Below are 15589 nucleotides of genomic sequence, written 5' to 3' on the forward strand. Positions count from 1 at the left end.
TAAGTTTGGGCTGACGTAGGACTGGGCGATTTATATATAAATTTTAGAGTATCGTTCAATATGTTTGATGTTGAGATGGAAAACAATATGCAAGGTCCAGTGGAGGTGAGTTAAACAGGAATGGTTCAGGAGGTTCTTTTCTTGACTGCCATGCAGGGCTGCGATGGAGAGTTGACAGTCAAGTGACACCTTTCAAAACAATGGATGACACCGCAGCCTCCTCGGGAAAAGTGGAACTGGATCAGCACTGTTTCGGAGAATGTGATCTCCCTTACAGGAAGTTGTAGATGGAGCGGATGAGGGGAGTCACTAGGGTACAGAGAGAGAAGATGACATTAGTGGAAGTGACAGACATTCAAAGTTCACTTCCGTACAAGCAACAGAAGATATCTGTCATTCCATCCACTCAAACTTAGAAAATAGAGAAATCCCTGTTCTCTTGTAAGTTTCTGTCTGTATGGAGTATATGGTGGAGGACAGATCCCTGTGCCCCAGAGTACCTGTGACTGGCTGATTTTGAAACAAAGATAAATGAGCATACATGAGGAAAAATTATCTGCGTTTGTTTTCTTTGATCCTGTCACTGCCGTGCAGTCGATACACTGTCTAACATTTGGCGCTGTGCGGGCAACTTTCCATTATATCGTTCATAATTCAAACAATGCTCGGCTAGAAGTTTTCATTCTTTGATTTTCTTTTACTGCTGATTCGTGTAAACAGCTGGTAGCGCATCTGCTGCTCGTGTTACAACCCAATGTGGAGACTGCAGTGCACACAAAGACTAGAGTGTCAAGCACACCTTTTTCTTAACTTAAGTCACACATTTTAGATAAGGGAATTTATTTAGTTAAAGTACAAAAATAATATGAAAACACATTTATGGTGTATTAGAAAAATAAACACAAGTGAGGCCAGTATAAATAACTCCCTCTTTTTTATGACACACTAAATATGTTGCCTCAATATAGCTTTCAGAGTATGCTATTGTTACCTCTGCTTAGGTTTCAATAAAATAAATGCATAAATCCTTTTGACATGTAAACCTGAATAGTTATCTGTGGGCCCACACTCACACATTCATACTCAGCAATCAAAATACAAACAAAAAAACCCTGTTGCAGCGAGGAGGCCTAAAACTGTGACGGCCGTTTCACTTGTTTACACAACCAATACAATAAAATGCACGTGCAATATAGTACTCACGAATCCTAGCCAAGGGGATATATGAAAAAGGCGAACTTGGTGATGGCAGCAGGCAGAGCACCGGAGAAACCACAGCAGGAAGATCACCAGAACAGAAAACAGCAGCGACAGTCTACATCACACCAGCAGGATGGAAAATCGCTCTGTGTGGTCCCAAGGAGCTTCCCCGATCCTCTCTCTTTCACAGTCACAAATGTCCGTCTCCTGAATCAAATACATTATCTGAGCAAGCAGGTCCATCCACTATTTCACGGCGAATTATCGGTAGTTTGTCTCAATTATTTCACATGCAAAGCTACCAGTAGGCTACAAAAGCAATGCTAATGGAAATTGTGCTAACTAACGCTAACAGCTATTCACAGTTAGTGACACAATAGATGGTTTCATACTACAACCAGGGTCCAAATTTAACTTTTTCGTCCACCAGCCAAATGGCATGTCAATGTTCACATTTCACCAGCCACTTAATAGAGTACCATTGTTTTTTTGGCTGGTGAGTGTAGCAAATCTACCAGCCACTTGCATATTTTACCAGCATTTGCCTACTGATGTCTGGCAATACAAAACTAACATACTACAAAGTTGTGCATTTCTTTGGGCTACTCAAACAAGCTGCAAAGGAGATCTATGCTTGATTAGTGTTGCCTGACCTCCTTCTTTACTGATTGGGTGATTAGAGTTCAAATCTATTGGCTGTGAAAGCCACAGGGCGGAGTTGATTATCAAAACGCCACCAGGTGTCTAATAAGCATCTGGTGGCGTTTATTAAACGCCTGGTGACGTCACACGCGTGGTGGCGTTTAATAAACGGCAGGTGGCGTTTATTAGACGTGTAGTGGCGTTTAATAAACGCCAGGTGGCGCCACAAACGTCGTTCAAAACGCCGTGCGAATTGTGACGAAATGTGACCCTTTTGGCGTTCCATAACAGATTCTCTTAATTACGGCTGCAGCTTTTAACCCCGTTGGAAGCGGCATTCGGCGCCAGATCGTTTCGTTTACCATAGTGGTAACTTGGCTCTCTGCTATACCTCGTAGTAATTCTAGTGAGTGTTTTTTGCCTGTGCTGTTGTTCCTCGAGCTCAGTACTGATCTGTTTCCTCTGCTCTTGCTTCAGACTACATCTACACCTGTTCGCCTTTCGCCGCTGTTCACAAGCCTCTTGCCTCTCAGCCGTGCCACCCTCTGCCCGGATCCCTGTGAGCTTTCGGACACACGACATCCTTCTTCGTCCGCTGCAATCCTGACCTCATCGCCAGCGCTGCAAGCTGACCTTCCTTCGTTGATTTCTTTTGTGATCATTAATTAAAGACACTAAAACCTTCCTCATTGTATTCGCGTTGTGTTCCTCTGTGTTCTGGGTCTTAGTCACAGCCATAACACCATCATGGTGAAGTGGGTCATGGATGACCCTCTACTTAAAGGAAATCTGTGGAAATCTCAGATTTTTGACATTGTGACTCAAAAAAATAGGGCACTAAAGCAATGGAAGGATTATTCTTTTTTTTGTCCAAAAAACAAATGTGTGAATTTTACACACGTCAAATGGTTCTTCACACCTGAAAAATGTGAACATGCTCCATCTCTGTGCTCTGTCACGTGAGATTCACAGAAACATCAAAACATTTAGTACATGACATGAGCAGCATCTGCTACAGTGAATGTGAAAGTCCCTTTTTATAAATAGGCACAAATTCAAACTCAGATGCAGCAGATGAGATGTGGGTTTACCAGTAGCATGTACTCCCTATCAATATGGTCTTTCTAAGCAACAGCAGTCATGTTTGTACAATTTGTAAGATTGGACAAAATAAGTCTTAATACATTGATTACAAAAAAAACAACTAATTTAAATATAAAACATTCTTAATCATGGTTTATGATTACATTTATAAATGCCTAAATGGCCAGGCACCAGAATATTTACAAGGGTTTGAGTGTAAAGACAAATGAGGCAGAGTCAAAAAAATATTTAAAATCCTTTCAGTGTGTGGGGGCCCAATATTTGGAAGTGCTACCAGTTGATGTCAAATACTCTGAATCTTGTAAGTGCAAAAACATTTTTATATAGAAAATGGAAAGAGGAGATATGGGTGAATGTATTTCATATTTTAATATATTTGCATATTGAGTAACATCTAACTATTACTTAGTATCTATGATCTTTGATTAACGTTTGTACTGTATAGACTCAGTGTTCTGTGTTTCTTGATTTGGGGCTGCAAGGACTACTTTGGAAGTAACTCATTTGAACTTTTAGTGTTTTTATCCTGTTCCTCAGTTGTATGTAAAACTCTTTGTTCATTAGTTTTTCCTGTTTATTTTATACTTTTCTCTTCATGTGTCTGTGTCCCATGTTGGATTGAATTTGTTATTCTGTTTTTTATTTTGCTATATTGCTATGTCATTATTTGGACAAGGGTGTGCGTATCAAATCCAACCCGATGGAGAATTAGTTGGTGGTATGCAATGGTTAAATTTTGCCGGGGCTGCTCGTTTGTGTCCGGAAGTGCCTGCTTGCTGTCAGTTGCCTACAGGAAATATGTCACATACAATTTGATGAAAGTGATGCTTTTGAAAACATATTTCTGACAATAAATGAAAGATTTTTGAAATGGCATGTCTATTTTGTCTCCGCGGAGATGAGATGAGAACAATACAATACAATATGTAATCAAGTGATGACTGATTAACTAATCAAGTAATGTAAATGCTAAATGCCCTAATACCTGTTGATACTACAACAATGCAAAGTATAGGCTCTTAACCTTGCAGTTTTGCACATATCATGTAAGACTCGATCTCTCCATTTCTTTGCACAAAACTCTCCAGAAAGTGCCATTTAATGGTTTATTTTTCAAAAAAAAAATTCCCGGAGGGGCATACCCCCGGACCCCCCTAGGGAGAGCACCCCCGCACATAACAAATCCCAATTTAATCCCTGGTGGTATGCTATAATAGCCCACTAAACTGCTACAACATCTGCCAGGCTTGAATAGTCAAAACAACATTCTGTATTTGAAATTAAAGTAAAATGTCTCTCGACTTTTCTTCCTCTTCATCAGGGCTCCTCTGGTTGTTTCTCACTCCTGCTGTGCTGCAGTCTTTCCCTGTGCCCTCTGTGTCAGTGTGGTCAGGAAACAGAAGCTGAAGTGGAACTGCAGCACGTCGCACACTTTGGACCAGAAGTGTCCGGTGAGCCGCTGAAAGAGCCGGTACCGAGCGAGCCAGTGATCCAGCAGCTTTAGCACCACGAACCCCGCACATGACAGCACCGCCAGCAGCAGATATCCCCGCGTGCGACCGTCCCCGTGCGCCAGCTGCACGCGAACTCCCTTGAACATCGCGATGACGACGTGACAGCCCAGCGCCAACTCGAAACCCCGCTCGTGCGCCAGCGCCAGGCCGTAGCTGAGAATGGACAACAGTTCATGCGCTGCCGCGTGCATCGCGCGCCACTTCTCTGGCACGCGTTCTATGAAGCTGATCCACACAGGAACCCACGCAAAAATCGGTAGGGTGAACCACTGGTCGAGTACGGCGGGAGCGCGCCGTAGCAGCGCCAGGCGTGTCCACTGCACAGGTCCGTACAACACAGCCATGAAGGCGAACACCTCTCTCATGTACCGGCTCTGGTACGTTTCTTGGACGCCTCTGTGCCACAAAAGCCAGTACAGTCCCATGTAGATATAAGCCAGGTTAACCAGACAGTTACAGGGCATCGCCAAGAAACCGGGCAGAGAATCAACCATTTTCTCTGCATAATGGTCAGAAGACAAGTCCACCTCAACTTCGTCGAACAGGCTGGTGTTCGCCAAGGCGACACAGACCACAAAAGGCACCAATACGTGAAGCAGAGCCGACTTCATTACAGATTATTATTGAACATATTCCAAAGTAAAGCTATTGTGCAATGACCTACAAACGCAGGGATAGTTTCTACAGAGACTCTGGTCAAAAGTCCGAACTGCTGTTGTTTTTCCAGGTTTTAGCACCACATGATTTAAAATGGAGTTTGGATTGGGTGCTCGCCCTAAACACACACAGAGTGCGTTTCACTATCTTTGTGGGGACCCGTCATTGACATAATGCATTCCGTAGCACCTTACCCTAACCTTAACCATCACAACTAAATGCCTAACCTTAACCCTTACCAAAACCTAATTCTAACCCTAAAACCAAGTCTTAACCCTCAAACAGCCCTTTAAACTTGTGGGGTCCAGCATTTTGGCCCCACAAAGCTGTCCGGACCCCACAAGTATACTCTATTCCCGTTTTTTGGACCCCACGAATATAGTTAAACAAGCACACACACACACACACACACACACACACACACACACACACACACACACACACACACACACACACACACACACACACACACACACACACACACACACACACACACGGTTTTGTCAGATACGGTCTGGCCACATAAGGAAAATTTGAGACAGAAGGAAGGACTGAAACAAAAAAAGGGTTGTAAAATATGAAGCAGGATAAAAATCAAAGATGACGCAAACACAGGTGGCAGAGGGACGAAGAGGGTGTGACCAAGGAACATTCACGAAGAAGGAAACTTGCTGAGTTAAGAGAAAAATGTTAAGAGACTGCACCTGTGTTATGAAGATTTAGCCTTCAGACAACAGGAAGAACCAGCTTTGGTCACAATACACACTCTATAAAGACTGTAGCTGATATGCTTTAGTTTGTGGACAGCATAGGGTGGCAGACAGAGCTGCTCTTTATTCTGCTCTCACTGATATCTATTGAAAGCCAAAAAACTGTCACGTACAATTTGTTTTTACTTTTGGGAAGAAGAGAAAAAAAAGACTCTTTTTGGTTTCTCTTTTTATTAGCTAGTTACCAAAATATCACACGTGCTCAAAATATGCGGTCTTTGGTGTTTTTTGCCCCCAACGTCTCCTCCCAGGCAGCGCGGCAATGGTTATGTTTAGGGTTAAGGTTAGGGTTAGCTGCCTGGAAGGCAACGTTGGAGGCAAAAAACACCATCGAGCAAAATATGCCCTATTAATAAAACACTTCAAAGCTTTAAACACATTTTAACCTTAATTAAATGATAAGGGAAGCAAGGGTATGAGGGGTAGCATATAATAGCATATAATGAATGTACAATTTTCTTTTCTTCCTATGAGCCTTTACTGATTTAGCACTTCTAATAATTTTTTTTCATGATTCTTGCCTCCGTTGTGTGCATAATATTTTCTCTGCCTTTTGTTTTATGTGAATGCAAAGGTGCTACAGTTTCCATTGATATCTCATTGTATTTGAGGCAGAACACACTCATTCACATGAGAACGTCGAGATCCTACAAAAACAGAGAAACCCTAGATGGCTATTTCCTCAACAGGACCACATGAATAAAATGTATAAATTAAAAAGTGGATTCCTATTGAAATATGCCATCTTGCCTACCGAATGCTGGTCAAATCAGTGAACTGCAAGATCATCTTCTCAAACCACATACAAGTAATGCCATGCTCTTTCAAATAACACTGAAGCTCAAACCAGGCATTCATAGAAAAATAGTGTTTCCTGTCAGTAGCTAACATTATAGTGACCTCTCCAGAGGAAGATATAACTAAGTAAAATGTTACTATGTTGTTGGACAAGTTCATCTCTGCATGAAGAGAGTGTCTTCTCATGGTGCTTTCATCATGTTTGACTTTCCCCCAGCCAACACTGAGCTTGTCTTTTATTCCTCTCAGTGCCATCCATCATCTGTCCACCTCCACAGCTTCTATCTTCTCTTGGTTCCTCCAAAACCTGACAAACAAAGATGGTAGTCAGCCAGCTGTACCTACAAGCATGTCTTTGGGATGTTGGTGAACTGTTGAGACAATAATTGTGAACACACTGCATTCACCAAAGAAAACCAAATTGAAGGCATTACCTCGTAATTATAAACTACTAGATATGGATCTAATTTGCTTTTATTTCCTCCTTGGTTTGAAACACTTGGAGATAGAAATGTAGTAATGTGGGTGGTATTCTTATCATCAGTGAGGTAGTCTTTTCTTTAAGTAACCAATTAAATGTCCTGATGATATAATGCTGTCATGCACGTATTTACGCTGCCCCCGCGACCCGACCCCGGCTAAGCGGACAAAGATGGATGGATGGATGGATGGATGGATGGATGTACGTACGGGTGAATGCTAATGAAATAATGAAAGCAGTATTCTCTACGCATTTTGTTGACGCAAAAGCCCTATTCTCATGGATTAAAGCCCTATTTGCATGAAATAAAGCTCTATTCGCATGGAATAGTGAAAATACGATGAGCAGAACAATTACTATGTCAGGTGTTCAGGCAGAAGTCGGTTCAGGAGCAGCTAAACCAGTACGGCATTCTCATAGAAATAGAATGAGAGTGGAATGGACACTGAACTGTTTGCAGTGGTCATTTGACTAGTTAAAAAGAAAAATGGTGCTCGTGCTGAGCACCATTGTGCATTGACCAAAGAAATAGAATGAGTTAGCCAACTACAACGATCACAGTTCTTTGCAATAGACGCATAAAAATGTCCGCCGCTTTGACCATCCTGCTATATTGATTTGAATGAGAATGTCTGCTCTACTCTCATTCTATTTCTATGGCATTTTTCATCAACATCTTTATATCAGAGGTGGTAAAAGGTTGACGATATGTGCAAACTGCATGTGGCTCTGTTAGCTAACATGCAGTCCTTCTACCTGAAGCAGTGCGTGTCCCAGAGGAAGAGGTGAAGCCTCCAGCAGGAGGATGTCTGCTGTCAGTGTAAGCCGATTGGTTATAGTTGTAGGGCTGGCTTCTGCAAGGCAAACATACAGCACAAATGTCCAGAATGTAGTGGTAGTGGAAGAATTTTGGCTTCTACAATACAAGGCGTGTAGTCTCTATTTTTATCTCTTTACTGACCTCTGACGGCCAAAGAGATATCCCAGCACCCCTCCTGTTCCCATGCCGGTCCAGAAGCCTCCGCCTGTGCCAGGAGGAACTTGGCCTCGTGGGTACTGTTGTCCGTGAGTGTAGTCACTGTGGAAACCGTAGCCTGGGTTTACACCAGAACTGCCTTAACACAAAACAAGAACAGATTTAAGATTTCAGCAAGGTACTTTTTTTTAATCTTATTTCATACTACTTGCTCTTGGAGGAACTACTTGAATTGTTGGGGCTTCATAAAATTATAGAGTGTGGTCTAGACCTACTCTATCTGTAAAGTGTCTCGAGATAACTCTTGTTATGATTTGATACTATAAATAAAATTGAATTGAAATTGAAAAATACTACAGTGCTTATTTAGCAATCGGGCACATCCTTCATAACAAAAGGTGATGTATTTCTTTAAGGAAGTGAATCTGCAGTCCAAACCAGACCGTCTATTGTTACTCTATCCATGCTTAATCGTTCTGCATCAGCTACCTGTGAAGTCAGGTTTAAATCCTGGGGGTGGTGGTCCTGCGGTCGAGCCATAGTGATTATCTCTGGGGTAACCAGCCTGTCCGCTGTCCTGCCTCGACTGGGCTGTGTTCCCGCTGAGGAACAGCTTGTAGACGCCGTAGGCTAAGACCAGAAGCACAGCGACCACCAGCAGGCCTCCTGAGTCCTCGCTGCCTGAGGGGTATGAGCTCTGGTGGCTATGCTGGCTGTCCTGGTGACGTTGATGCTTGTTTCCAGAGAAACCGCTGAAGAAGCTGGAGGCAAAGCCCCCGAGACCTGAGACAAAGAAACCGAAAAATAATCTCTCTTAATATCTACGTAGTCCTTCTGTGAAGATGAAGCCTCATCAATTTTACAACTCTATCCTCCTACCTCCAGATCCCTTGAATCCACTGTCGGAACCCCTGCTGCCTTGTTTCGTCCTCTGGCCCTCTGTGGTCAGTTCCAGTGTGTACTCCAGCCCACAGGAGCCCTTTAGTATGAAGGCATCAGCAGGGTGACTGTAGCCCTCACAGCTCACCTCAATGCGACCAAATCGGTAGGCAGTGTCCATATCAGTCTTACACTCCCACTGTGAAGGGGTGACCACATCATTCAAAACCTTATTCTCATATTCAAAACACACCAAGGATAAGGTTCTTCACACAATTACACAAACATACTTGCTTCTTTTTTTCTCTGTGGTACATAGAGATGCACCGATAACAATTTTCTAGGCTGATTCTGATTTCTGATTTTTCATTGAGTCTGACCTACCGATTCTAGCCGATTCCGATCTAATTTTTTCTAACCACTTTACAGCACGCACAAATATTTATTTTCTATCTTTTCTTTAATAGAACATTTTACATTTTGCATAGAACATTTTTAAACAGATAATCGATATACTATATAAATTACTCCTGGTGTGGGAAATTCACACACATCTAAAGTGCAATGTTATGGAGGAACCATTTCCTTCCTTTCACATCCAATATCCAATTAAAAAAATGTGATATATTTAGCAAATTAAACTTCTGTATGAAAACAGGGAAAACAGGTAATGGCAATACAATAATATATAAATATCAAATAAAAAATAAAATAAATATAGCCTTGCAGTATAAAGATATTTGTCAAAAGGCCGTCTATAAGCAGTGATTGTTAAGAGTCCTTGTCGGAGAATAGTGCGAACACGCGCTTCACACCGCGAACGGGCACGCACGCCACTCGGCGGAAAAGGGAGAGAAAGAAAAAAAGAGACTGCCCCTGTCCGGAGGATAACTAGCCAGTGGAGATCGCATGTGTGTGTGTGTGTGTGCGTCCTTGAGAACTGTAAGTCGTATAACTTATGTTGTCAGTTCATTGTTAGCTGGTGATTTCGTTGTTTGTGTTCTTCACCTGCTAGCTAGGTTGCACGTGGCTGTTGATTCGATAGAATGGCGACTGTTGAACGCCCTTGCTCATGTTTGTATTTTATGTGCATTATTTACATGCTACAGTAGTTACACTGCATTAAGATAATGTAATTAATAGTGGGTTTATTGTTATTATTTGCTAGCCTATATATAATTCCTATGCATTGTGTATGGTAGCCTTTACAATGTTATTTATTTACGTACAGCATTTGACCGGCATAAAATCAGCATATGTCAGACTGACCGGCCCGGTCGCCGGTCATGACCGATCACGTGAAAATCGGCCAATTCCGGTCACCAGCCGGTCAATCGGTGCATCTCTAGTGGTATACAACTCTTTGTTTCCAAAATCAATGAATTTATTATCCTATATGAGTTATATTAAAAGTATACCTCATTTTATAGTCAGTCACACCTTCTGGCACTGGGGAAAATAAAAGAGTCTGCCATGATTGATGCAATGACCCCCACTCACTTTGCAGGTGTCCTGACCAATAGAAATGACTTGTATGGCAACAAGGGCAAGATCATTCCCATCAGCAAATACAGCCTATTGTGTTTGTTGGAGTTATAGCCTAATGGATCCTAAATGTTTAAGGCTGATGCCAATATTAATTTTTGAGAGTTTAGAAAGTCAAAAATATGTTCAAGGACTGCCTCCGCTTCGTGTCGGGGTCCTGCATCACCCTGTCAGGGTTCTAATTTGCAATAATAACCGGCTCGCTCTACATTATCCCTTACATATTGGCCCATATATCAGCATGGCAGATTATCAGTCAGGCTCTGGATGACATGCACGATAAAGCTGCAGGTGCTGCTACTGGGAATTGTAGGCCAAGTTTCTGTCGTGGTGGATGGAGGATTTACCACTATCCACCTCAATCCATCGTTTAAAAAAATTATGATACCAGGTCCCCTAAAGTCATGCCAATGCCAATAGAGTACTTTTTTTATAACTTTTTTTTGCCTACTTCATTTGATACCTATCATGTGAATGTAAGCATCCTGGCACGCTGAAATGCTAACTCTGTCATATAAACCGCGCTCAACGTAACCACACCACAGACTATTTTGTTACATTTTGAACCAAATGATTAGGCGAGAAAACAATCTTCAGATTAATCAATTGTTTCAGCCCTTACTTCTGAGCAAATGTCATATTCCATACACTTTATCTCTCTGTATTAGCTGCCCACCAGAGCCTCCCTCCTCACCTGTACATCCACTCCATCCCAGCCTTTGTTCTGACACTGGATCACCTCTGGGACGAAGGCCTGGCATCCCGCAGAGCCTCCAACACATTGGAGCTGAGGCACTGGGCTGGAGCGCCTCGCCGTGGTGTAGCGACCCTTGTAGAGAGTCAACACCTGGACGTCCCGCAGCATCACGCTGCCTGCAGTGGGGAGAGGAGAAAAGTCCCTTCACAAACATGCTCCATGCTAAAAAAAAAGGCAATTACTCTGGAAGCAACAGGTTTTCCAGAGAATGGAGTTTTTTTGTATTTTTTAGTAATTTTGAGTAATGTTTTTTGAAGGCTGTACTGGTGCTAAATAGCACAACAACAGAACATTTCTACATCTTTTTTAACATACCTTTCCCAGTAGGAGACAATACATTATAGAATTATTGTTTTGTTTTCATCCTGCGAGTTTCGTGCAGCTTTTCAGGTAAAGAATGAAAAATATTATACATAATCACGCACAGGAAAACACACACCCACCCACCCAACCGCCATTTCAACATTCTGCCCTCTTGACGAAGGTGCAGGTCCCTGAGCTGCAAGAGAGCTCAGTGCCACTTTGTGTATATCTGTTTTTGTTATTTTGTGTCATTCATTCTGTACTTCCGGGTTTCTGTAAGCCTGCTGTCCATAACGTACAGTGTTGTGAATAAGAATTTCCCCTTTGGGGACCATAAACAACAACAACATAACCAGAAGGAAAAGAAGGACGCGAATATAAGTTACAGTTAGGGCTGGGCAATATATTGATATTATATCGATATTGTGATATGAGACTTTAGTGTGGTCTTTCCCTGGTGTTGAAGGCTGCATTAGAGTAAAGTGATGTAATTTTCTGAACTCAACAGACTGTTCTAGCTGTTGTATTATTTGTCTTTACACACTGTCATTAAATCGACATCCACAAAATACAGAATAATTGCAGTGAACGGCCAGATGGATTTGATAAGCTATTGAAGAGATACAATTAAACGAATAATATATAATAAGTAACGACGCTGAAGTAGGCATCCGATTCGCAACTTCCGATTATTATTAGAAGTAGTAGTAATTATGCTATTTACCTGTGACGCACTTAGCAAAATGTAACTTCCGTGATGTGAAATATTGACACTGGTGACGTTAGATAAAATTGTGAGTTTAACTAGCAAGAAATAACAGGAATTAACGTTACTCCACTCTTACAGGAGCATGAGTGTCACTGATACGGACATTTCTATAACACTAGCTAACGGTAATGCCTTCCAACTGAGACTACCGTACATATCTAGAAGAGCAACTTGTGTCGTGGATTTTCTTTGCAGGTTCGGTAACTTTACGCCTAACGTTAGCATGTTCTTACTATGTTCCGTTAAAACGAATGTTAGAATTGAACATAATGTACCCGGTGTGTATTTCAGACAGTCTATAAACTCTTTAACTGACATAGTTTAATTTTACTTTCTTTTAAATTTAGCTAGTAAGTTGGAAAGCTGTCGGAAGTCGTGGTGTTTTGTCTGTTTGGTTGTCGCTACATGGTTACTGATTGTCTGTTGTTGTTAACGTTACTTTGCTACTGAAACATAGATGTATATACTGACTGTCTGACTGTATATCTATGGCTACTGAAACAGGTCAAAGGACGGAAGCATACTTACCATCATCCCAACTATTGATGTGCCCCGCCAAGAAAAACTGCAACACAACTGTAATATACCGTTTCATTTCCTTGCTGTGTAATGTTCCTCTCCACAACTAATTCAAGTTATTATTAAAATGGAAACGGTCACTCTGCATTACATTAATATTACCGTACACCTCTTTCTTTTACCGTCTATGCTCCCGACACCTCCCTCCACAAGAAACAGTAACTTCCGTGTTGCGTCAACTGTTTTTGCTGTCGCAACCAATGGGGGCCGAGCACGACTGCTACACGGCTTTGAATCTTTGAATGTATCTCTCTAATAAAGCGGGACTGTGTGTGTGTGTGTGTGTGTGTGTGTGTGTGTGTGTGTGTGTGTGTGTGTGTGTGTGTGTGTTCGTGTGTGTGTGTGTGTGTGTGTGTATATGTGTGTGTTCGTGTTCGTGTGTTCTATTCACACTTGGTTTCCTGGGGTTTGGAAGTGCTCAGAGCATTTCGCTAAGAGGAAACTCAGTAAGCATCCCCCCCCCCCCCCCCCCCCATCTCTCTCTCTCTCATTGACTGTAAATATTAATTATTATTATAATAATAATAATACTAATATACTAATAATACTAATTAACATCTCTCTCTTTCTCTCTCTCTCATTGACTGTAAATATTAATTATAATACTAATATACTAATACTAATTATCTCTCTCTCTCTTTCTCTCTCATTGACTGTACATATTAATTATAATAATAATAATAATAATAATATACTAATACTAATTAATCTCTCTCTTTCTCATTGACTGTAAATATTATGATTCTCTCTCATTGACTGTAAATATTATTATAATAATAATACTAATATACTAATAATACTAATTAACATCTCTTTCTCTCTCTCTCTCACTGACTATAAATATTAATTATAATAATACTAATATACTAATAATACTAATTAATATCTCTCTCTCTGTGCAGTCACATTTTGGCAGGCTCCCATGAACCCATGCCAAAAAAATGAAAAGATTAAATGATGTCTGCAATGTGTGGGAAATAGCACTCACAATGATATATGTAGTACCAGCACACTATTTATTGTTTATTTACAAAAAATGTCAAAAAACGAGTGAAACAATGAGAAATTAAAGCTGCAAGCGATGAACGGGCCCTCACATTCCGCACACAGCTCTCAGTTGACCCGGACGAGTATTAATCCCATCCTGGACATTACGCCGGTATTAATATCCAACAATGCAATGCGGTAGTAACAACCTTATATACTGTCTACAGAGACATATATAAATGGACCAACAGATTCCATTGCTCTGGACGGAGACCAGTGAAGTATATTAGAAGCACTTTTCCGGTGATGGCTGAGCGTTACTGCGCAGCCTCAAACTACTTGAAGACGTAGATGTGACGTGAGCAACCTGTCTGAAAGTTGGAAAAACATGGACACAGGCTAATTATTGTTAACTAAAATGCTAGTTAACATTAGTAATTAAACTTACTAATGTAATAAAAACTTAAGCTAATGTCAGTCCCTCCAGGATTTTGCGGCCTTTTTTTTGAGATTGTTGCGGCCCAAAATGCCTGATTTCACGGGAGCTTTTGTAAAAAAAATTGCGATAAAAGTTGCGATGTCTTATGTATGTTTGTTGCAATGAAGTTTCGGGAGACAGTGAAAGTTGCGATTTTTTTTTTTTGTATTGATCCTAGTAACCTTACCAAGAAGGCTCAGGATGCTGTAAATGTTGGTATAATATGAAAATGGCTGGTGGATTTAAGATTTGATCTTTACATTGTCAGTTATTTTCCTATGCTGGCCTGGGCTGGGACACACATTCATACAGTTTGATAAAGTACTGACTTTAACTTATCATTGCACTTACAATAACGAGCGTAGCTGTCCTCAATTTAGGTCATCGTGTCGTCTCATCTTCTTTTTCTCCTGCATCCACCGTGTGTGTGTGTGTGTGTGTGTTTGTGTGTGTGCAAGCGTCAGTCGCGGGGGGTACGGAGCAGTAGCCCCACCCGCTGCAGAGAGCCGACAGGAAACGGCAGGAACTTCAGCGACTTTTAAATCGTTAAAGTCTACATTGCTGTTAAAATGTATCGGACGGTCTGACATGTTTTGCACGGTCTTTCGCTGTACGTTTTGTTGGTAAATGAGTCACACACGCGTCTCGTCTTCATATCAAAAACAAGGAAATTATCAACCCGTTCTCACTCCCAATTGGTCATTGGCTCTCAGAGTGCACGTGGGACTGCTGTGATTAGTTGAAGTCGCGGGAAACTTCAGGTTATTGGTCAAATGTGCGGAAAAGTTGCGATGATTGGTCAAAATTGCAAGTCGCACCAAATTCAAGGTGATTGGTTGAATTCGTGTGAATTGGTGCGATCGCCATCGCGAAATCCTGGAGGGACTGTAATGTAAGACGAAACTGCCTGCGAGCTTCTCCTGTACTATACAGTAATTCCTCTACTATGCCACCCGACGGAAAGGAGAGAGAAAGAAAAGGAGACTGCAGCGGTCCGGAGGATAATTAACTAGTTGGGATTTGGTGTGTGCGTCCAAAGCAGCTCCAATGTTCACTTTTTTCTGATTGGTGCATCTGAACAGGGAGCAGTGGATTTTTGCAAATTGCACTACAGGCTGTAGGTGGTGCCAGAGGAGCCAGATATCTTTTT

At 41.5% G+C, this 15589-nt stretch overlaps 2 protein-coding genes across 3 annotated transcripts; both read right to left on the bottom strand.

Annotated features, from left to right (window-relative positions):
* Positions 1–4150: 4150 nt before the first annotated feature.
* On the bottom strand, positions 4151–5231 carry tmem187 (transmembrane protein 187). The gene has a single exon (XM_031295394.2). It carries the CDS (start codon positions 5069–5071, stop codon positions 4286–4288), a length of 786 nt encoding a protein of 261 aa, XP_031151254.1. The 5' UTR covers positions 5072–5231; the 3' UTR covers positions 4151–4285.
* A 1110-nt stretch (positions 5232–6341) lies between these two features.
* saraf (store-operated calcium entry-associated regulatory factor) lies at positions 6342–13178 on the bottom strand. 2 transcript variants are annotated; one of them, XM_036000165.1, is made up of 7 exons: positions 12924–13178; positions 11261–11439; positions 9039–9220; positions 8632–8927; positions 8128–8281; positions 7923–8020; positions 6342–6992 (listed from the first exon to the last, which is right to left on the bottom strand). In XM_036000165.1, exons 1-7 carry the CDS (start codon positions 12988–12990, stop codon positions 6967–6969), a joined length of 1002 nt encoding a protein of 333 aa, XP_035856058.1. In that variant the 5' UTR covers positions 12991–13178; the 3' UTR covers positions 6342–6966. The 2 variants fall into 2 exon arrangements, with proteins under 2 accessions (XP_035856058.1, XP_031151250.1); XM_031295390.2 differs by having other exon boundaries at positions 8632–8925; positions 9022–9220.
* Positions 13179–15589: the final 2411 nt, after the last annotated feature.

This window comes from Sander lucioperca, chromosome 4 (assembly GCF_008315115.2).
Source record: "Sander lucioperca isolate FBNREF2018 chromosome 4, SLUC_FBN_1.2, whole genome shotgun sequence".
Classification (NCBI taxonomy): Eukaryota; Metazoa; Chordata; class Actinopteri; order Perciformes; family Percidae; genus Sander; species Sander lucioperca.

Bases quoted from the DNA above. Each gene is read 5' to 3' on its own strand.
- tmem187 (XM_031295394.2), bottom strand. From the start codon at position 5,071: ATGAAGTCGGCTCTGCTTCACGTATTGGTGCCTTTTGTGGTCTGTGTC.
- saraf (XM_031295390.2), bottom strand. From the start codon at position 12,990: ATGAAACGGTATATTACAGTTGTGTTGCAGTTTTTCTTGGCGGGGCAC. The intron at 8,926-9,021 runs GTAGGAGGATAG...TCTTTGTCTCAG, and splicing joins TGGATTCAAGGGATCTGGAG to GTCTCGGGGGCTTTGCCTCC. The intron at 8,021-8,127 runs GTCAGTAAAGAG...TTTGCCTTGCAG, and splicing joins TATCTCTTTGGCCGTCAGAG to AAGCCAGCCCTACAACTATA.